Consider the following 23421-nt stretch of genomic DNA (forward strand, 5'->3'; position numbering starts at 1 on the left):
GAAAAGAAGAATATTCTAGATGCTGCTTGGACTATAACACCATGTAACCCCTTTGGTGCTACATGTCTTCAATGTGGGTGAATACTGCTTTGTTTTCCTGACTGTAAAATTCGCAAATCATGTCTCATCATTGTATGGAGATATTGTGACATAGGGGTGAGCATGAAACCATTATGAGAACGAACTTATAGGAGTATAAAGGAAATGAGGAAATTTGGAGCAAAATAATTGCTTGCTAACTACGCTGGCTCCTTTTCACAAGTTTATACTGTTTTTGCATTTGCCAGTAATTTTTCATCTGCAAAAACCCTGGTCTGGATTAGTTGACTGATGGTTAGAGAGTGTTTAGGTCTATGTAAATTAATTCAGCCCACTAGAGTGTTGCAGCTCCAGATAATATAAGGAAACTATTTTCACACTGTGAAAAGGAGTCAAGCTTTCAGATCTGATAATGAAGCAGTGGGTGTGGGAGAAATGTTGTTGGGTAACAATAAATGAGATGAATGATGAATTTATAGACCCAAACTAATAATATGATTTTGTTTCTAAGGTGACAATAACATGGGGTTTTCTTTGTCAATGTTTGTGGTTCGGGGATGAAATACAACAAGTGCAGTTTAAACATAAATTCTCTTTGCTGCAACAAGTGTTTACTCTTCTGATTATATACATTTATACAATCAGAGGTGCTCACACTTAGATCCCCTTTGAATGCTCATTGGTTTATAACACGAGCACTTGGGAGAGAACAGCAGCATTAAATCATCTCTCTGAGTTTTTTTATAAGGTGACAACGATGGAGGATGTTGTGGCATGGGCCGTGGTTAGCGCTTCCTGCTGGAGACAAACTGCTGTATTTCATATATAACGTAGCATAAAAATTACTTCTAATCCTTCTAGTTCAACCTCTATAGAATATACAATGGGCATTGGGCATTGTCCCCTCTCACAATACCAGAGCTGTCGATTATATTACAGCAACGGGTATAACAATTCTGAAATAAAGAAAATGTGACCTGAAGTTTTCTAAGGCCAGAATATCCACCCCATATGTCCTAGTAGCTCCCAAATAAGATAAAACATTTATAATTACCTACAGTATTCAAGCTCAGCTTATTTGGGTTCAACAAGGGATACGTGACGGGAAAGAGCTATTGTGAGTTAATAATAGTGGCCTCAATTTGCATGTGCAGTACATCCACCTCTGGTGTGAGAGGAATCCCCGCTATATAGTGGGGATCATCAGATTGTAGAATCAGCTGCTCATGTGCGGTGCAGCCACCTCTGGTGTGAGAGGAATCCCTGCTAGATAGTGGAGATCAGCTGATTGTGGAATCATCTGTTCATGTGCGGTACAGCGGATTTCTGTAATGAAAAAGAGGGACAAACAGTGTACTTTGTGTAACAATGTGCCAGTAAAAAGATATAAAATAATACATATTTGGAGCAATATAATAAAATAGAAATATAAAATAATAATACTAGAAATAGAACGTAAATTAAATTAAGTGAAACTAACACCCAGCCTTTAAAATTTTCACCAAGCGATGATGACATTTATAGGGGTCAATGATTGCTCGAAGAAAGAATACTGCAGTCCCGTCAACTACACTCCTCAGCAACCAGCCAAGTGCTCAATCCCAGTATAATAATTATAATGCATTGAAGACGGCCAGAATAACCGTTTTCATGTAATTGTCTTTTCTGCGCTGTTCCCCAATTGGCTTGCATATGTATACATGCACTGAATGCATGTATACATAATAAAAAAAAACAGTTGTTGTCAGCGCTTATCCTATACACTGCATATTTGTGCGTATTTAGCAAAATGAAAACATGAGGTATTAGTTCATATTTTGATCAAAACATTTAAGCCTGCATCACATTATATGCACCTCATTAAATGCAGGTCCTACACTGACTTATATGCTTTAAAACAACATTAACATGCAGTTAAAATCAGATGCACTCACCTCCCAGGTATATGGGTTTACATCTAGCAAGGTCTGGCTTGCGAGACACACCCAAATGTGCCTTAAATAGGCTTGATGGACAGCTGCTAAAACAACATAAGGCAATATTTTGAGACAAAACCAAAGAAAAAATAAGCCTGTTGTCACAAAACAACGTAGAAATACCGCTAAGGAGCCATGAATAGGTGAAAAAACAAACAATGTTTATTGCTGGCACATATAAACAGGTGATGAAATCATAAGTTTGCAGAAATACCAGATATTCAGCAGTTGCAGGTAAATGGAAGGTGAGGGAAGATTCCAGGCAGTATATACAGGGAAATGCACAGGTAAGTCCCAGGTTCACTTATGAAACAGATCAGCAGAATGAATGATGAGATCCTAATGCAGTATAAACACAGGAACAATGCAGGAGGAAGAATCACAGGGTGAAACCACAGGATATGACATCAATGACCAGCAATGTGTGCTGGGAGAGACAGGTATATATAGGGGAAATGAGAACACCCAGGTGCATGAAATAATTGGTGAACAGGAAGGTCAACCCCTAATGCACACAAGTAGGGCACAATAGCAGCACCTCTGGTGAATGAAGGTACTGCTGCAGCACATAAAAATAAACACAAATACAGCATAGTGCAAAACAAACAGGGGCTGCAGGATGCAAGCAGCATTCAAAAGGGAGATGTAGCAGGCAGATCGTGACACCTGTGCTCGGTATATCCCATATTATAAATGGTACCAGCTGCGTGCCAAAATAAACCATATATAATATGTATGACAACAACTGTCTTTTTGTTTTGCATACATATATGGGCATTTATATTGCCATGCAGCTGGTACCACATACAATATGGGATATACCACGTGTGGGCATGTATACATAAACAAGAGCTGGTCTGTTATTTTATAATAGTAACTAGTGTAGTTTAAGTAAATCCTACTTTGAAAATAAATAGGTTTATTGGTACAAACACATGGGTGCTTCCTATTTGCTGTCAGTATGATCATAGCTGTTAAAACAGAGATTATTAATCTCTACAGGTTTCACATTGACATTTTACCCAATGCCTGATGGATCCTGGGAGCTACCTGCTGCAGCCAATCAGCAAGTGCCTTTTAATTCACCTACTGCAGGTAAACTAATAGAATCAACTGTTTATTACTGTACAATTAGAAAATAATCACCTTAGTGTGTAAAGAGGAACGCGTTAACATGAATGATGACTAAAGCAATGACTATCAACTTGAAAATTGTATCTGGCAATATGAGGTACAACATTAGCTCATATCCTGAATATAAATAGTTAAATCATACTATTATTAATCTTGAATTATGAATTGAAAATGTGTGAAGATCCTGTTTATGTAATGAGTTATATATCTATAGAAAAGGTGAAAAATGATTGTTTGTATTTGGGATTTGTCTAATTTTCTTGCTGCAAAACTTCAACTGTATCTAGATTCTTAATTATTGTGTGTTTCTATAATTACACTCTCTCATTTATTAAACAAGACTATCAAATGTGGACATTGTGCGCACTTGTAATAAAGAATTTTTCATATCACTGTATATTGTATGACTTTGTGTTCTCTAAATTTTGCAAAGTGCCCCATAGATTAGATATAAAACATTATCTTTTACTGTTAAATTTAATCTTTCAACTCTCAAGTGTAACACAGAACTAATTACCTTTTTATTTATTTACAGATAGACTTTGTACATGGTTGTTTGTATTACGTTACTCTTTGCTCTCTCTCTTCTTTTATATTGACATGTATAGTTGTTTTCAAATGTGATATTATATACAGTCATACAGTAGGCTGTTATAAGACATTATCATGGTGTGCTCTTGGATTTTTCCGGTTGTAATCCCCTTTGGATGCATTTCCTATTTAAGAGTATCAATACCAGCTTAGTGCTGAATAGTCTAGACGATCCCGCGCTGATCTTTCATACTACAAGAACCCACACAGAGCGAAACTAGGCTTGATAAATATTATAAGGTCTAATAAAAACTTTTTTAAAAGAAGGAGCGGGTATCTGTGTTTTTTACTTTATTTTTACTTAACTTTTTATACCTGGCATTTTCTCTAATCAGCAACATCCAACACTGAGGATGGGGGGGAGGGGGGGGGGTGGAATTTATTAATTTTCATTCATTCAAATGGACTGAGGTGGATTAAGAAAATAAAATAAAAATTGAGGAATGGGTGGTTGATGTCCAATTTATCCTGTTGACTATGATTAGGACTACAAGTCCATGTATGGAAATTAGTTTGCTAAGTATTTTGGCATCTATTAAGCATTTTTTTAAGGAAAAAGACAGGCATGGTATTTTATTTACTGTTTAGTAGAACTTAAATCTAGGGATCAGAAATCTGTTCTCCAATCTTGGCATATTGATAGTTCCACAACAGATGGAGAGGTTCCTTAAGGCTGGTAATTCCCCAACTTTATGGGGGATGGAGAGAGCCCTGGAAGTTGCATTTAATAGCACATCTAAGGTTAATAGTACTGCTCCCTACCAAAGTGAGATCATGTGGTGCTGGGAACCATCTTGTTCACTCACTACCAACCACAACCTGCATGGGAGCTGGATAGGCCCCATTACTAGTTTCGTGACTATTTCATCCATCTCACCGCTATCACCTCCAAGGACGCATGTAGGACCCCCAGCCTATTGATCCAGAATGATGGTGTAGAAAGTTAACATAGGTCCAGGCCTGGGGCAACAGTGATGAGGCAATATTGTGCTTTTAGTTTTTTAAATTAATATTTCCGTATTTACAAGTTATAACAGTTTACTGGGATGACTCATAACCATTTACGTATTTTATATTAATGGCAAGCCGTGAACATGGGTTTGTAGAGAGCTAAGTTGGAGGGAATACGATGCAGCATAGGTAAGTGGGGCAAAAATGTAAATTTGGGCCTATATAACTCAGCCATGTCTTCCAACACCTCCAGTAGGCATGGTCAGACCTTCCCAAGTGAATGGAGGATTTAGTGTTACACCTGCCCCACACTACTCTTTCTAAAAAAAAATATATTATTACGTGTCTCTGTCCAGCTTCAGTAGTAACCATATGGAGATTAGTAAGTGGTAGTCATTTGAGTGCTACCCTAGTTTATCCTACTGCAGATCAAATATTTAGTAACTCACCCATGTGATCATCTTTATTTTGTCTTACTATTATTATCCTTTATTTATAAGGTGCCACAAATTGTTCTCAGTGAATTTACAGAGGGCAAACAACAAAACAGTACATGGCATTACAGGACAATACAGTATACAAATAATACAGCGCAAACCGAAACCTGTGTCCTTGAGCATTGACATGAATAAAAAGAATCAGAGCCACTGATAGAGTGGAGGAGTGAAGACAATGGAGGAGTGGAGAAGTGGAGTCAAGGGAAGAAGGAACAGGATGGAAGAGGGCTCTGCTCAAAAGAGCTTGCAATCTAAATAGACATGGGCAGACAAATGGTGGTGAGTCAATGTAGGGGATGTAGAAATAAAAAAGCAGAGGTTGAAGCATGAGTGGGTGAGATGGAGGATGAAAGAGGTTGAGGTATACTTCTTAGGTGTATGGTTAAATGGTGAAATGGTAGGCTTTAATGAACAGGTGAGTTTTCAAGGAGAGCTTGAAGCTGTGCAGGCTAGGGGATAGTCTGATAGAAAGAGGGAGATTTTTCCCATTGTGGGGGGGGGGGGGGGGCAGCCTGAGAGAAATGTCAGATTCAGGAGTGAGATGTGGTTACCCAAGGAGAGGGGAGCTGATGGTCATACTCCATCTGGAGAGGGTGGGAGGGAGTAAGGAGATGAGGTTGGAGAAGTAGGGAGCAGGGAAGCTGGACAGGACTTTGTACACAATGAAGAGGAGTTTGAAGGAGATTCTTATGAAGTCTTATGAAGAGAAACCATTTTGCATTGTTTTGACATGCTAATATTCAGCACAATACTTACCCAGTTAGGGTAAAACACATTTTCCTAGAAACTTTTTTTTCATTAAAGTGTCTCAGTATTAATAACCTAAATAATGTGGCATTTTCACTGTAAGGTACACGTATCTTTCTTCCGCATTTTTTCCCTTAAAAATAACCCTTATGTATGTCCATGGGGTAAATGATTTAGGGGCCTATTTAATAATTATCAGTGTTACGGTCTGCCTCTGCGGTAAATCGCCTCCTCTTTGGATGCTGGTTAGACTGCTTCAGATCCTGCCTGCATAGGGTTAAGTCCTCATCATTTGTCCTGGATCCTGAACACCTGTGTCTGGCCTTTATTAAGACTAGAAAGATAATAATCAGGCGCTAATATCCAGTGATACAATAAACGGTGTCTTGACTGGGCTGCAGCTCTTATACAGAACAGTCACTGTAAACTGCTAATAAAGCAGAACAATAAATAAATAAATATATATATATATATATATATATATATATACAAGTTAACCCGTGCATGATACTCATGCATTCTAGTCAAATCAAGCTACTTAAGGTGTTAAAAAGGTTCTTGTCATGCATTTGGGCCTAGCCCAGGCCTCCTCAGGGGAAGAGCGTTACTTCCCGACGTAAGCGCCCTTTTTTAACGTGGTTTTGTCCACATGTCACCACCTCATCATTCTTCTCCATCACATCATCCTTCATCTTCATCGCCACATCCTTAATCTCCATCGTCTTACTATTCTAAAACCTCTTGATACACAACGTTTCTGCTAAACACCTTATCACTGTGCTCAATCAGTCTTCCTTGAAGGGCAGTATTCATAACCTGCACCTTCACATCACTGCTTCTCCGTACTCGTGAAAATGCGAAATACAATTGTCCATGACCAAACACAGGCTCCGGTAAATAAATACCCACACGGTCAAGTGTTTGATCCTATGACTTGTTAATGGTCATAGCAAATGCCGCCTTCAAAGGGAACTGCCACCGTCTTAGCTTAAACGGCAGTCCTGTTTCGGATGGTGTAGTTATAGCAGCTTCCATTGATGCAAAAGCAAAAGAATTGTTATAATTTCTTATACACCTCCCACGGGGGGAAGGGGGGATGATGGAAGTTAACTGACTTCACTATTATAATTTTTTTGACAAATAATGTCAGTATACCACATTTCAGGTCAATTGGATGAGCCCTTTCTTAGAAAATAGTTTTTTCCGCACACACACACACACTAACACACGCCGCTAGACTTATATATAATAGATATATATGAGCGCTGCAGACAGATATCTAAGTATTAAAAAAACAATATTATTATAAAATCAAAATATTGGACCGCTCAACAAAATTGATTCAGGATCAAGCACAAAAACATTCATAGCACTCATATAGTAATAACTAATTTAATTAAACCGGTCTAGAGATAACTAATGTCCATATACTACTAACATGGAGTATCCATATGCAGTGTTATTCTATGGCAAATTGATGATGCCAGATAAAGGTATTATTAGCTTCCTGACTCAAACAACAGTCCCAAAGATACTGAGCTGAAGTGACTATCTCCATTAATGATGGAACAGACCCTCAGCACAGTTGCAATTTGTTGTGGATCTCCATACCTCTAGTATCAGCCAGCCTGTTTGGTGTCTAGGTGTCTCCGGGAAGCAACTTGTATGCAAATCTCGTTCGGCAGGATAGAAATAACATTCCAGTGAGAGTAAATGTATGTAAAACACTGACCATGGACTGTTGATACAAATGTTCATATCAGTAAACGTCAGCAAATCAGCGCCACTAAAAGCATCAGATGACGCTGACATGGGCGGTGCTTTTGTTTCCTGGAGACACCTAGTTGCTGAACAGGCTGTCTGATAATGGAGACAGAGATCCACAACATATTGCAACTGTGCTGAGGGTCTGTTACTTTATTGAGAACAAGCTTTCCTGAGCTTGATAAAATCGCCCACACCTCAGTCCTTATTGAGTGGGTTTAATGCAGCCATTTGCCTAAAGCAGGAGATATCTCCTATAGGCTTTTCTTAAATTAACATTTTACTGAAAAATGCCTAAACCAATGTGGATAAAGCAGTTTTCGCATTGTTTAGGGATTCAGAAATAGGCCCCCTACAGTCAGTGGCAGAACAACCATTGGTGCAGCAGATGCGGAGCAGCGGGGCCCATGGAGATAATTGGGCCTGCTGCACTAGGAAATAACGAGCTGTGGGCCCTTGGTCCCTCCTCCCCGCTTCCCTGCACAAGGACCCACAGCTCGCTTGCTCAGACTCTGCCTAGAGTGTAAGCTCCAGTGATGCTCAGAATGTTGCGAATAATCAGATATTCTCTGCAAAACACAATATCATATGTAACTGCTATATAAAAGTTAATAAGTAATTCATTCACAAGAAAATATGCCACAAAAAAAGTTACTTTAGAACAAGGTCACACAGGCTTTTTACAACACTGTGTTTTATTTTGACCAGGAAACAGCTATTTCTGAAGTTAGAATGTGATCAGTCAGCAAAACATTAAAGTGAAAGAGGAAATGTGTTCTCTATGACATTGCAGGAACCCTGCTATGAAAACATCCAGCACTTGTCAATGAAATTAGTCGTACACTGACTAAGTGTATATTATAGCTTTATGGCCTCCTGGTCAGACATTCAAGACATGATCCCATCCTTAACCGGGACAATGCTGACTCATGTCATACACACAGACACACACTGCAGCAGTGGCAGAACTACCATTGGTAGAGCAGGTGCTGTGCACTGGGGTCCCATGGAGATAATGGGGCCCGCTGCTTGGGGAACTAGCGAGCTGTGGGCCCTGGTTCCCTCCTCCCCGCTTCCCTGCACCGGGGCCCACAGCTCGCTTGTTCCGTCTCTGCACTACAGCTTTGTATTACACCACAAACCACACAAAATATAACCTGATATGATATTTGATGAATGTAGATGTAACAGATCCCGTATGGACCTATATTTTATTTATCAATTTTTTTATGCAGCATAAGTATCATTATGTACAAAATTATTTTTAGATTAATGCTAATTGTGCAGAGACTCTGATAATAATTCCAGTTGTAATTATTATTATTTTCACCATCTGACATACAGCCTTCATATCGTTCAGATCTAATGTATATAATTGTCTCCACTTACCAAGCTGAGCAAATATTTCTCCGGTTTCATAACTGTCCATTTTCCCACAACCACGATTATCGACGAGAGTGATGTTATCTGTGAGCTCGTATGTGACTCGGTCTGTGGTCCGTCCTGAGTGGGAGCTGCCAGCACTTGCAATGTTCTCATACTTCCCGTCATCCAAGACGTACTTACAGGTGTTGATGAAGGAGGACTTGCCATGACCTAGAAAACCAAAGAGCTGGATGAGAATTCGACTAAATCCCTGATTACCGTTCTTACAGTTCTCAAAGCTAAAGTTCCTAATGATCTGTCTTAGTTCCTCTACGTCCATGGCTGTGTGTTTGTGAAGTTGTTTGTAGTTAGATCATTGCAGTAAATGCAAAGTTCAAGTTATGTGAGCTGTATGGGAAAGTAAAATGTTTACTCCCCCAACTTTATGGCACTTTATTACCCATACAATAGTCTAAAACATTTCCCAGATGTATTTCCTCATCTGCTAGAACAACATAGGAGAGAACAACCATGTGCAGGTCCATGAAGGGACAAGTGTCCACGTTTCCTGCCTTGTTGGATCCATTACTGTTTGGTTTACTGCCAGGGCAGAATTATTATTATAAATCACTCTTTGTGCCTTCGTGAAGCTATGTATTATGATCTTACTGCTGAATGAATGTTGGATGAAAGGATTTATAGATAAGGAAGATATCCCTTCTTGTTGGCCTAATACATAAATAAATGCACGCCCACTTTACGCTTTTTCAATTAAATTCATTAATTGAATTTTTGTGTGTGCGTTCTTTTGAGACTTTATATTGCACATATGTATTGGATGTATCCTTCAGTATATTGTCTGTTATAGCAAAGTGGACCTAGACCTGTATTCATCAACAGAAGTATTGTTAGATCCACTCCTTGTTGAATTTGGGCACGCGTATGTCCGATACAATAGAGTGAATTCAATTGCCAGTGATGTGGGACACACCTCTATGGGGTGCGAGATAAAATGAGCAGAGGTTTCTGTCTAAACTCCGAGCCAAAATGTCTTGCAGACGTTCGGATACACTTTGTGGCTAAATGATTTTCCTCCAATATGTTAATTTTGTCTTCCTTGATGAATCAGGACCATTATCCTTAATCTCAATAATAAGTTAAAACAATACATTTAAAATTATTTGTGCTTATGTTTGTGGATTTGCTGATCCAAAGGAAATTGCAGGTGGCGGAACCAATAGAAACATCACTATCACCCTATTACCAGTTTAGGACCATTCATTTACACTTTTGAATTTTTCTCATAAATAACACTCATTTCGGCATAATATATGTGAGACACAACTCATGAGGGGGCATGCAGCCTGTCTATATTAAATGTGTCACTATCATACATTTCAATGCATTGGTTAATTGGTGTAGGACAGTGCGGGCAACCAGATACACTTCAGGGGCCACATTGTGCAGCCCTCTAACCTTTAAAGGGGCCGCATTCTGTGTTAAATAGCACTGCACATGCCCAGAAATTAACAATACACCAGAGAACACAGCAGCGTCCAATTAATCTTCAAGCACAAAGGACCCTTAAATCAGCCTACAATTTTAGGGGTGGAACAGGAAGAGGACTGGGCGTATGCACGTAGTCAGTATACAGTAAGGGCGTGTCATGCTCAAGCGCACGATTCAAGCTTGGGGCACCTCTAAGGTAAGTGTTTTTCTGTCGTATCACATGCACGAGCTACAGGTCAGGTGTAAGTGCTGATTACTAGTGATGACAGCTGTGTATGCATGCTAGGACATGTGTTTGCAATCAGGAACAACTGTAAAATGCATTTTGTATAAAGTAGACATTAATAACAGCATCATAAATGTATTTTAAGGGAAAAAAATTACAAAAAAACATTTTTCATTTTTAAATGTTTTGTCATTAATGACTATATTGTTGACAGGTGACATTAATTTAATTTTTTTTAGCAGTTAGTTGTACTACTACTACTAAAACGCATAATAATAATAATAATAATAATAATAATAATAATAATAATAATAATAATGAAAGATGCCAGGAAAATTAAGTGCTTGCAAAACCTGAGGTTTTAGCTGTAAGAAGGTAATTATAATAGACACATTTTCAGTGCAGTTTCCCTGGAATTTACTGGGTGAAATCTAGATTGAAAATGGTGCAGTAGGATGACAGTGATGAAGAATTGGGACCAATGAAATGTAGTGAGTGCACATAGATCAGAGGGAAGAGGGTTCACTGGCCAGATTCTGAAGTCGGTGGAAGAGAGAAAAAGGGTGAGAGAGAAATGGTGATGTTAAATATTTAGCATACAAAGGAAAATCCTGCAGATTGGGAATTTAACACCTTAGATCATTAAATTAGACTTTTAACACTTTTCTGTTCAGCTAAGAGGGAACATTGGAAATTAAATGAATTTATCTTTTATTACAGAGCTAAAGGAGCCATAGATAGATTGGGTGTTGGGTACATGATAAAGATGGCTGTACAGCACAGTCCAATATCATGTATTATTATACCATTATAATTCTTTAAAAGTTTTCCGAAAAGTATTGATCATTAGACACTGTTGTTGGAGCTGTTGGAGTTCGGTTAAGTAAGGGACACATTGAAAAGAGGCAACATGCATACAGTATAGCAGTGCCAAATGTTAGCACTCACGTAATCCAGGCTGGCTAGTAGATCACTTTGTATCTGTGTAAGATCCCTGATAAACCTGATGGAGAGTACTGAAGAAATATATGTAGCCTGTATTGGCAGATGCCTATTAGATTGTAACATGTGTTAGTAGAATGTGAGTAAGGAGGTTAATCCACACGTTGCAATCTTAACCAGAATGTTTGTTTTATTGAACACAGGATACCAATATATATGCAGTAAGCAGTCTTGTGGAATCAGTCTATTTGTCAGACAAAAATAAGTGTATCTATACACAGTCAGGGACAGCCTCAGCAGATGCGCAGTAGGCATCTAGTATTTAGATCAATACCAGACTATGAATTCTGCCATTTATGTGTAATAAAATGTAGTTTTAATTCAATTTCAGTTAACGTAGATTTGATATATCGACCTCTGAGTCTACACTATCCGGATATTCGGTTAGACACAAATTTAATTATCTGCATGTATAATTTTTGGCGCTCTCTGCTATTGGTGTGTATATCATTAAAAGTTTATAACTTATTTATTGTATTTTTATTCAATTTCCTATATTGTTACCAACTCACTGTTCATGATAGAAAGTTATGTCAGGCAGGAGATGGTTAGAATACCAGACATATATACCAGGTATATACACATCAATATACAGACAGACAATTCAGCGATGGGCAAATAATGGTGTAATTAGCAAAATTGTTAGAAAGTAAAACCGGTCTACCACCCTAATTCACCTTATATATTAATATTCATGTTATACTCTGCTGACTTCTATACAGTGTAATATTAAAAGACATATTCTAGCTGGTGTATATTAGACATGAGCACTGTTAGCTAGTGTAATATATAATCTAATGGACACTTCTGATGGCCAGGATCTTATATATTATATGGGCAGGGACTCCAAGACCAATTTCATGCCCTGGTACAGCAACTTCTTGTTGCCTCTTTCATAGCCGCAGAAAGGGAGCGTGACCACACCAGGTTAGTGGCTACTCTCACTTCACAGGCAGGCCCTGGCCCCGGTACTTTATACCTGCCCCCCCCTCTCTGCGCCCCTGCCTATGGGCACTGTGCTGGCTGATATAAAATCATAAGGGCCCTCTGCTGGCTAGTACTTTATACTTTCATATGGGCCCTTTGCTGGCTAGTACTTTATGTATTTATATGGGCCCTCTGCTGACTGGTATGTAAACATGTCAGCACTATGCTGGCTGATATATAATCATAAGGGGCCTTTGCTGGCTCTTATTTAATAATAATTCATTTCTGCTGGCTACAGTTTAATGTTAGGGGAACTCTGCTAGCTGGTCTATAATGTGGGTAACTGCTGACTGGCATATAATTATTTTGACATTCTGCTGGCTGGTATATGAACAGGTGAGTACTTCTACTGGTTGACATATAATGATCACAGGGGCTGTAGAAACAGCAAAAGAAGAGCGTGCACTGTGGATGGAGGTTGGATGAGGAGGAGTTGAAGCCACTAATCTACCTTGTCCCTCATTAGGGCTTCAAATTGCCTTTGGATGGAGTTCAGTGAGTTAAACAATGGAATTTGAATTACGTGTCATACGTAAAGCGTGAGGTTTTATTGTTCCTCTTTACTCTATAGTCCAACCAGTCAGCTTGTAAGAAACAGACTCAGCAGGTGCCAATGTGCATGAACTTGGATTGCACAGGGCAGCAGTAGGGACAAATGCTTGTCCTGTTTGGGACATATTTGATGGAATAGTATAAAGCACATGTTCAGCCTGTCTGAAATAGGATCAATGAATGGCACATGTTTCATGTATCATAAGTCTGTATGTTATTTTAGATAACTGAACTCCAGTATGTAATTTGCTTAGACAACAATTTGTAAACCACATATATTTTAGCAATTCACTTATATTCATCATTGTTCAATTATATAGTGCCACCAAATCTGCAGCGCTGTACAGAGAATGTTTGTCATTCACATCAGTCCCTGCCTCATTGGCAGATATACAATCATTGGGCTAGGACTAGGATCAATTTTGCTAGCAATCAATTAACCTACTAGTATGTTTTTTAAGTGTGGGAGGAAACGGGAGCACCTGTAGGAAACCCACACAAACGGGTTGGGTACGCTTTACCTATTCCCACTATTTCGTCATCGCAACGTCTGTCAATAGAAAGTTAGGATAAGTTTAAATAAATGAAATTAAGGACACAGGAAAGTGTCATATTTTCTCAAGTATCATATCATGCTACAAAATTGTTTTTAATTGTTTTTCTAAATGTTGACAGAAAGAGAATAATAATGTAGATCATCAAATTGATATCATATAGCAACTAATGATGAATACATATATGGTTGGCGAATAGATAGATATTAACACTTATAAAGCCAAGGGGGTAGTGATAGTTTACACATCCCTCAGTTAGCAATTACCTATAAAAATATGAAGTACTTTTTATAGTACAAAATAATTTTTTTTTAATTATTTTTAAGTTATCAAGTAAACAAAGTGAATTGTTTCACTAAAGAAATAACAGTAGACTCCACTAGGTGACCTGCAGGGGATCAGCCACAATCTCATACACGTGGCAGAAATAGCAAGAAACCCATGTTTTACAGTTTTTTGTAATCATAATGCGAAACATATCGGACAAGTTCAATTCCCCCCATTTTGGGGCATTGTCATTTGGCATGCAAAAGTCCCCTGATATTGTTACTAAGAACACTATTAGCTGGGAAAGCATTAAAAGTTATTAGGCAAAACGTCTGTAATATTTTGTAAATCCATTGAATGGCTAATGACCAGGGCTGGGGCTCCTGTTTAGGTGTCTTATCATCAGGGCCCTCTTAAGAACATCCTGGGCCCCCGGGCACAGCAGTGCACCGGGGCCCCTATATATACAAAAAAAAAAATGATTATATATATGGGCCCTGCAGCCCAGGGGGGCCCGTCGGAGGCAGGAAAAAAAAACAACCTGAAAAAAAAGAAGAAAATCCTTACCGTGCTGTCAGCTGGTGATCCGGCTCCTTCCATGGTCTCCTCCTCCGTCGCGCTCCGCAATGGATGTCGGGCGGGCGTGATGACGTCACGCCCGACATGCACTGCAAGCGTGACGGAGGAGGAGACCATGGAGGGAGCCGGATCGCCAGCTGACAGCACGGTAAGGATTTTCTTCTTTTTTTTCAGGTTTTTTTTTGTTTTTTTTTGCTTCCTCCGACGGGCCCCCCTGGGCTGCAGGGCCCCCGGGCACCTGCCCATTGTGCCCTATGGAAAAGACGTCCCTGCTTATCATACTGCAACTATACATAAAGATTTTGGGGGACATCATGTCGAATTTAAAGACGTCTTTCTTTTTCATACATATCATCCTCTTCCATTATCTCCATTTCTCTGTGATATTTTTTGGCATTGTAAAGTTTTTCCTATAAATTCAGTTTTTCCGTGTTTTCCCGTATCTTCAATTCTCATTTCCTTCTGTCTCTTGTGTTGTAGGTTCATTGGTCAATTTCTTTTGTCATTACTTAAGCTACGATGTTCTAAGTATATATGTCTATCCAATTTCTGTGCTACCAGAATCTTTTCCCTCTCCTTGACGTATATGATCACATATTTCCTCCGCCTTGTCATCTCTCTTTTTGGATTTCGAGGTTGATTCACGTGAAACAGAGCATCGTTAATTACTTCATGTAAAAACCTCAGAACCTCCTCATGTTTCCCCCTTGTCTTAACACAGTTTGTTGGTGTGTAGTTATCAATGGCAAAAATCCTCTCTACACCCATATTCCTGAATGTGATCTCCCTTTCTGTCAATTTTCCGCTTGTTTTATGAGTGAGAACAACGAAAGGGAGCATACCTATGAAAAAACAACATGTGATCATTAGTCCTACAGTATATTTTTTTCTCATTAAACAATAGTACATTGTGGTTACCCTATTCACTGATATTGGTTTATTGTGTATCATTTATTAGGAACTAATGAGACTGGCATATACCAGGCACAGGGCCAAAGATCTGGAACCATTCATAGGCACAGACCTAGGGTGGCAGAGTTATAATTATAATGCCATCCTGCTCACTTTGTAAATCATTGTGCATAATGGTCATCATTTATTTACATATTATAAATATTCCTATGTATTTATCTCATATAGATGGAGTACAACCTGCAATGGAAACATAGAGATTTATGGTACTAGATAATATGTGAGAGGCATCACAGGGGCATTCAATATCTAATGGGCATTCAATGTCTAATGGGCATACACTGTAAGCACTATTAGCTATTAGCATGGGGGCATACACATTGCACTTTTATGAGGATATCAAGGGAAATATCGTAGAGTTGACAAGGTACGCAAATGGGCCCCATATTCGCCTCTGTTACTAAATCTAAGAAAATGGTCCACTTTAGTCCAGATGTATCAGCAGCAATTTTAATATAAGCATGTACTGCCCAATTATGGTCCATTTGCTAATGTTGGCATTGCAGTCCTTCTACTCAAGAACTTCTTTCACTCTCATGTTCAAGTTGTATTGATCCAGTCTAGACTAAAGTTTGTGCCGTTCCAGACTAAATAAAGAAAAAAGATAAGGGATATCCGTCCTAGATGGAGTCCCTATCTCCTGGTTCTCCACTTTGCCTATGAAGATTGATGGTCTATAGTAGGAGTTCAACTTGGCTCACATATTATAATTTATACTGACCTAAGAAGTGGAGGGTCACCCTCAAATATGTATTCATATAAATATGTTTTTCTAAAAAACAAATTCTAAAGAGCTGCAACTTTAACACACTCTCTTTATGTACATTATTTGCTCACTGTTTTTTTACATTGTTTATCTCTTACTGCTGTTGTGCATGTATACAGCCCATCATATAATATAATACATGCAAATAAATGTTATATTAGTACAAGTCACTTTCAGTTGCTCATTATTCCTAACCTGTCAGTTCTCGTGCAATTGTCAGCATTGCCTTAATTTCTCCGGCTTCCTCAGGAGCGATGTCTTTCCTCACACTAAAACAATAAGAGAGCAAGAAGCAGATAAAGTATATATTGGGAAAAAATGTTTTCCTACAGGGCACATGCACATAAAACTGTACATACAGTAACCATGCTCATGGCGGGAACACTGACATTTCACATAGAAGCCCATCTTCCAACCTATTTCATTATTACACATTTTCTGTTTCTCCCCATAATACTTCTCAGTTCTCATCCTCAGTTGTGTGTTACATTAATTATGAGTGGACATTCGGTCTGTGTTTATTTCATGTGGTAGTTTTGTTGTGGGTGAAGTTTTTCATTACATGCTCGTTATCCACCTAGAAATACTCATCTCCATTGAAGGCTGGTGAAGAACAGATCTTGCCCTATACTTTAAATGAGATGAAACAGTTCCCAGGACACTGCACTGTTTAAATTAATTAATTCAATAAATAATATAATGATGTGTATATTTTACTCACATGGCAGTATCTATATTAACCATAAAGACCTTAGAAGTGTAAGAGAAAAGAGTACATCTACATAGCGAAACTTAGCAACAATACTGTCAAAAACATTCCCTGGCTTTAGTATAGGCTGGTGCACAGGATTGCGAACTTATAAGTTCCATGATTCAGCTCAGAAGACAATATTAGCAGGACTTGATTAAGGGTTCAGGATGCCCTAGACTAACACACTCGTAGCGCCATTCTTGCCTTCCATACCGCACTAATACGCAGAAGGTAAATATGAACTCATCCTTAATTTAAAATGCAGCTTCCGCCACCCCTACACCCCTCCCCCACTAATGTTTATTTTCCCTCATTTTGGAAACTCAGCTCCATTTGCATTTTTAAAAGATCACAGCAATATTTGTCACTCATTTCAAGTTCATTAAAATCAGAACTGTATAGCAGAACGGAGGCATGAACGAGGGCTAATGAGGGTAAAGATGAAGCGGGTGGGGCGTATTACGCCTGCCTCTCTCACCATCCTTGTCTCTCCTACTCACTTATCCTCAAGCCCCCACCCAGACTCATTGTCTTCAGCTTTTACTATGAGAATACGTTAAGAAACTCTAACTACATTTTTCTTTTATCTTTTCTTTTTACTTTGGAGAACGGCTATTCTCTTATATTTTTTAATTTTTTAGTTTCTGTTTATACCTCTCCCTTTCAAAATGTTGTCCCCCCAAATGCCTTGCACCCTAGGCTGCAGACTAGACAGCCTATTGGGCATCCTGTCCCTGAATATTAGCTTTAAAATAGAAGCCAGATGATTTGTTCTGTTCTAAATGTCTGTTCTTCCTCTTGTTCTGTCTACTCATATTAAGTCACTGAACTGTGCTCATAAATACACAATTTTATGACTACATGAGCTCCTTACGAGTGGATAATCATGTCTGAAATGGTTGGTGGCTACATATTATTATTACCTGTATACAAACACTGGTACAATGAAGTCCGATGATTTCACTTTTCCCTTCGCTTGCTGAATTCTGTCTATCAGTCCATAGTCCTCACTCCAATGCACAGGTTCATCCAGAGGTAACAAATTACCTGTAACAATAACATATAGAAAGACAACAAGCAATTTTTTTATTTCTCTTGTTTAAATCTGGTCTAATGTTTGTATTTCATCCACTCTCACTCACTTCCATACAAGCATGCCTTAAACACGATACTACAGGAAAGCCAACACAGTCGCTCATTTTCTGTTCCCCTGGCTGGGTTTAATGCCCCCTCATGGCACCCTTCTTACTCCGGGTGCTTGTGCATACATTTCAAGGTCATTTGTTTTATCAGTTTTGTGTTTTGCAAACCAGCAAAGATTCATAACTTACATGTGACGTAAGAGGAATTTACTAAGGGAAAAAACCTTGTAATATTCTTCCTGCTAGCTAGAGAGGAACAACATGTCTGCAAATGTTTATCTAAAAAAAACATTTGATAGTAAAATGATTTACATTAAACCAGCTAGGCTTGGAATGAAGTGTTCCCAGTACCCTACATACAGCACCAAGCAGAACGAAATGAGCATAATTCTTCCAGCTCTATTCAAAAAATATAAATTCAGTGAAATGCAAATACGGTGCCTGATGTCACTCTCCGGAATGGTGATGCAAAAGTGAAATTAGAAGATGGTAGCGCTGTAACTTCGCACCTTTGTAAAATATCCTGTTTTGATATAAAACTCGATTAGTGCAAAATGTGACTTGCACTTCTCTCATTTCTGTAGCTATCCTGCAATGTTCTTTTCTGTTCTTGATTGCTTATTCCTATCACTTTTAACCATCCCTTTGATCTATTGTTCCTCATCTTGACAAAGCCATATCTAGCGAAACGCATGTCTGCATTATCACTTTTTGCCATAATACACTCTGCTATGTTCTGCCTCCTTCCCCCATCTCTACACATTCATTCTATCCCTCTCTGTTCATAACTTTTTTGTCTTCTGTTCTCTCCTCCTCTCACCCCGCCATGCCTCCCTGCTCTCGTCCCATTCCCTGATCTCGTCCCATTCCCATACAGTCCCCTTGTGCCTTTTTTTGCCCCACCCCCAACACACCCCTGCACACTGCTAACCCTACCAATCTTATTTATATATCCCCACTTCCATCTCTCCCCTTCTCCTCTGCCCTCTGGAATGCTAGATCTGTCTCTTCTTTTAAACACGCTTTAATCTCTCCCATTCTAAAAAAAAACCCCACTCTTAACCCCACTTCAGTCTCTAACTACTGCCCTATTTCTCTTCTCCCCTTTGCCTCCAAATTACTCAAGAGGCTTGTCTGCAACCGTCTCACCACCTACCTTTCTGAACATTCCCTCCTTGATCCTCTCCAATCTGGCTTCCGCCCCCTCCATTCCACTGAAACTGCACTGGCCAAATTCACCAAAGATCTCCTCGCAGCTAAAGCCAGGGGTCATTTCTCCCTTCTTATCCTCCTGGACCTCTCAGCAGCTTTTGATACTGTTGATCACCCCCTCCAGATCCACACCGTCCAGTCCATTCGTCTCTCTGGCACCATCCTTTCCTGGTTTACCTCCTATCTTGCCAACTGCTCCTTCTCTGTTTCCACCTCTGGCTCCCTCTACCCCCTTCCACCATTCCAGTTGGGGTCCCACAGGGCTCTGTTCTTGGCCCTTTACTGTTTTCACTATAAACTTCCCCCCTAGGTGAGCTCATTAGCTCCTTCAGCCTCCAGTACCACCTTCATGCCAATGACACCCAACTCTACCTCTACTTTCTTGACCTCCTTCCATCCCTCATCACTAGGGTGTCTGCCTGCCTCTCTGCCATATCCTCCTGGATGTTCTCAAGATTTCTAAAAATGAACATCAGTAAAAGAGAACTTATTGTCTTTCTTCCTTCTAGAACCCCCTTCCCCACAACCTCTCTATCAATGTTGACAACTACACTATCTCATCTGTTCCCCTACTTTGCTGCCTTGGTGTCACCCTCCACACCTCTCTCTCCTTTGCCCCCCACATCCATTCTCTTGCCAAATCCTTCCACTTTACAGTTACGCAACAATGCTCACATTCGGCCCTTCCTCTCCCAGGACACCATCAAATCTCTCATCCACTCCCTGATCATCTCTCGGTTGGACTACTGTAACCTTCTTCTCACTGGCATCCCCCACTCTAATATCGCTCCTCTTTGTTCTGTACTTAATGCCGCCACCAGACCCACCTTCCTTTCTCGTCGCTCCACATCTGTCTCCCCCCTCTACCATGCCCTTCATTGGCTCCCCTTCCCCTACAGAATCCCTGCTCCCTACATCTCCAACCTCCTCTCTACTCACACTCATTCCCCTCCTCTGCGTTCGGACAGCGATCGTCACCTCTCCTCCCCCCTGATCACCTCTTCCCACTCACATATTCAAGACTTCTCCCGTGCTGTCCCCCTCCATTGGAATGACCTCCCTCATGCTATCAGAACCTCCCCAAATCTTAGCAGCTTCAAACAGGCATTAAAACTCCACCTTTTCTTAAAAGTCTTTCAGTCATCTGCCTAATTACCCACCTGTCGGCTACCACTCCCTCTCTCCCCTTCCTCCTTCTCGCTCAGTTTGATTATGTCCACATTTCGCCTTCCCTATGTCTTCAGTTTGTCCACCTTTCCCCTTAGATTGTAAACTTGTCTGAGCAGGGTCCTCTCTCCTCCTGTTTCCCCATTTTTTACTCTGCTCCTAAGCTACTCTTCCCACCTTTTTCTTTAACCTTCTGACCACCGACTCTGCTTGTGCTTTTCAATACTTCTTTTATAAGCTCTTAGTTTGCTTATTTTTCAAAGCTCCTAAAGCTGCTGCTGTGGCCTCACTCCTGGGCACACCTTGTTTTCTGCTGTCCCGACTTTCCCTCACTCTCACTCTTTCCTTAGCTGTTCTCTGAGCTCCCTGAGTTATTGCGATGCTAGTTTATTGTACTGTAATGTCATACCTTGTACTGTCCTACTGTTTGTTCCTGTACGGCGCTGCAGACACTTTGTTGTGCCTTACAAATAAAAATTAATAATAATAATTAGGTTGAATAAACCTTTTAAACTTAAACCTCATTAGGAAGCTGCTGTACCAGAGTGAATATTAAAATCACTCCCCATAGAAGCTGCTCATGGCAATGCAAGATATGTCAGCAATTACATTATAAGTGTTTGAGAAGTGGATAGACTCATTGATCTGATTTGACCCTATGGTTCAGATTGTCTCTATAGCAGATGAGAAATTATAGAATTAAGCCACAAGTGGGAATTTCATTGTTACACAAATATAATTGTTTATCAAAGAAAGTGGAAACGAAATCATTGCAGTTTTTAAATCACTTATACATTTACTCACATCACAATTTCACAATAGTTCTTATCTTTATTTTGATATCTTTCAAGAACCAGGATATTATTCTATTTTAAAGGGATATTATTAAGGAATTACGTTTTATTAATTACCATCCCAGAATGTCCCAACAAACACATTTATTTTATCGTCTGCATTTAATGGCAGGTTTATTTGTGTATAGATGCACCTTTCACCTTATAGAATACATAGATACCCTGAATAGAAAATGACATATTGATTAATCTATGGAATTGTACAAGTAAATTACCTGGTGTGGTTGAACCAACCTTACCTAAAATTACATATCCTCTGTAAAGTACTTCCTAATATTTAGGCACTGTATAAAGGACTGTTAAAAAATAATACTTCATTGTCTATGGGTGTGAAAATGTGAGATGTGTTACTCCAGCTAACTTTTAGGTAACCTACATATCTGCAACCCCAAATCCCCCTGGTAAAAAAAGTTCCTTAGTTTACACACATAACTTATCAGAATGACACATCGTTGTGGAGTAAACTTACCAATTTGAGCAAATATTTCCCCTGTCTCATAGCCACCCATTAGGGAAAATCCGCGATTATCAACCAGAGTGATGTTCTCTGTGAGCGGGTATGTTATTCTAACTAGCGTGTGACTTCCGCTATCTCCAACCGCGTTTGTCCAGTTCTTGTACCCTTCATCTTCCCAGACGTACTTACAGGTATTGATGAAAGAGGATTTCCCATGTCCCATATATCCGAAGAACTGAATAAGAATCCTTGTAAAATTCTGGTTACCGAATTCACATTTATCAAAACTAAAATGATTAATAACGTGTTTAAACTGATTGATATCCATGATCAGTCCAGTGTCTGCGAACTCTGCCCTGTACCATGCCTCTGCACTACTGAGAAGGAAAAGTCGCTGATTCACTCTGCAGAAAGTGAAAACAACTTGCTCAGGTGGATTTTCTTGTCTTATAAGGTTATAAGGCATTGGCACCTTCCTGATCCTTAGGATTTATAATCTGCTTCCTTGTTCTTTTACATATCCAAAGATCACAGTTACACAAACATAAAATAACATAACACAGAAACAGTAGTTTTGCATTACAATGTTTCCAGGGTTTATACACATTTTACCCTATCAAACACAAATATTATTATTATTATTATTATTAATATTATTATTTCATAGAGCACAAGAATACTCAGCAATGCTTCACAATTGGGAACAAACAAGACAGGGTATTAACAGAGGTAAAGAGGAGAGAGGGCCCGGATCACAAGCTTACAATCTATAGATTAACATGAACAAGAACACTTGTGTACTATGATTCAGAACCGGTAACTGGGTAGATAGCATAGTATCATTATGAGAACAGCATTTGAAAGAGTGAAAGAAATAAAATAAAATGACTATAAAGGGATATAATTGGACCTGGCATACCAAATAAATATTTCTGATACATTTGTGTTCTTTTTTCTCTCTTCAGGACTGCAGTACTGTGTAATTCCCCAGCCCTATACTCCTAGTAACCAGAGTTTTAGAACTTATGATTTTCCAAGTAAAGGGATTACCCTATTACTCTTCCAGATTCACAGTACAAAAATACAATATCGCTGCAAATCCCAAATTTTAACTGAAGTTGGTCCAAATCGTGGAAAACAGAAAGTCGCCAGTAATAATTATCCACTAATCTATGGCATTGGTATAATCTAGAAAAGTTACTGTCGCACTAGCATAAATTAGGGGACTACTATTTGTTAATATGTATTATTGTTTTCAGACAGTAATGTCTATCTTCATCTCCAAGTAAGTCAAGGTGTTGCCACCCAGCCAAAGTACAAATATCAAACACCAAAGAACAAGTGCAGGTTTAAGTGGTGC

The 23421-nt window shown here is 39.2% G+C and overlaps 1 protein-coding gene across 1 annotated transcript; it reads right to left on the reverse strand.

Moving 5' to 3' along the window:
* Nucleotides 1-15013: 15013 nt before the first annotated feature.
* On the reverse strand, nt 15014-22434 carry LOC142098575 (uncharacterized). Its single transcript, XM_075181414.1, has 4 exons — nt 22074-22434; nt 18153-18276; nt 16674-16747; nt 15014-15582 (listed from the first exon to the last, which is right to left on the reverse strand). The coding sequence occupies exons 1-4, from the start codon at nt 22387-22389 to the stop codon at nt 15230-15232; spliced, it is 867 nt and encodes a 288-aa protein (XP_075037515.1). The 5' UTR covers nt 22390-22434; the 3' UTR covers nt 15014-15229.
* Between the last annotated feature and the right edge of the window lie 987 nt (nt 22435-23421).

Source organism: Mixophyes fleayi, chromosome 7, assembly GCF_038048845.1.
Source record: "Mixophyes fleayi isolate aMixFle1 chromosome 7, aMixFle1.hap1, whole genome shotgun sequence".
Classification (NCBI taxonomy): domain Eukaryota; kingdom Metazoa; phylum Chordata; class Amphibia; order Anura; family Limnodynastidae; genus Mixophyes; species Mixophyes fleayi.

Coding starts and splice junctions, on each gene's coding strand:
- LOC142098575 (XM_075181414.1), bottom strand. CDS start 22,389: ATGGATATCAATCAGTTTAAACACGTTATTAATCATTTTAGTTTTGAT. Junction 18,277..22,073: donor GGAAATATTTGCTCAAATTG/GTAAGTTTACTC, acceptor TTATTGTTACAG/GTAATTTGTTACCTCTGGAT. Junction 16,748..18,152: donor GTACCAGTGTTTGTATACAG/GTAATAATAATA, acceptor TTATTGTTTTAG/TGTGAGGAAAGACATCGCTC.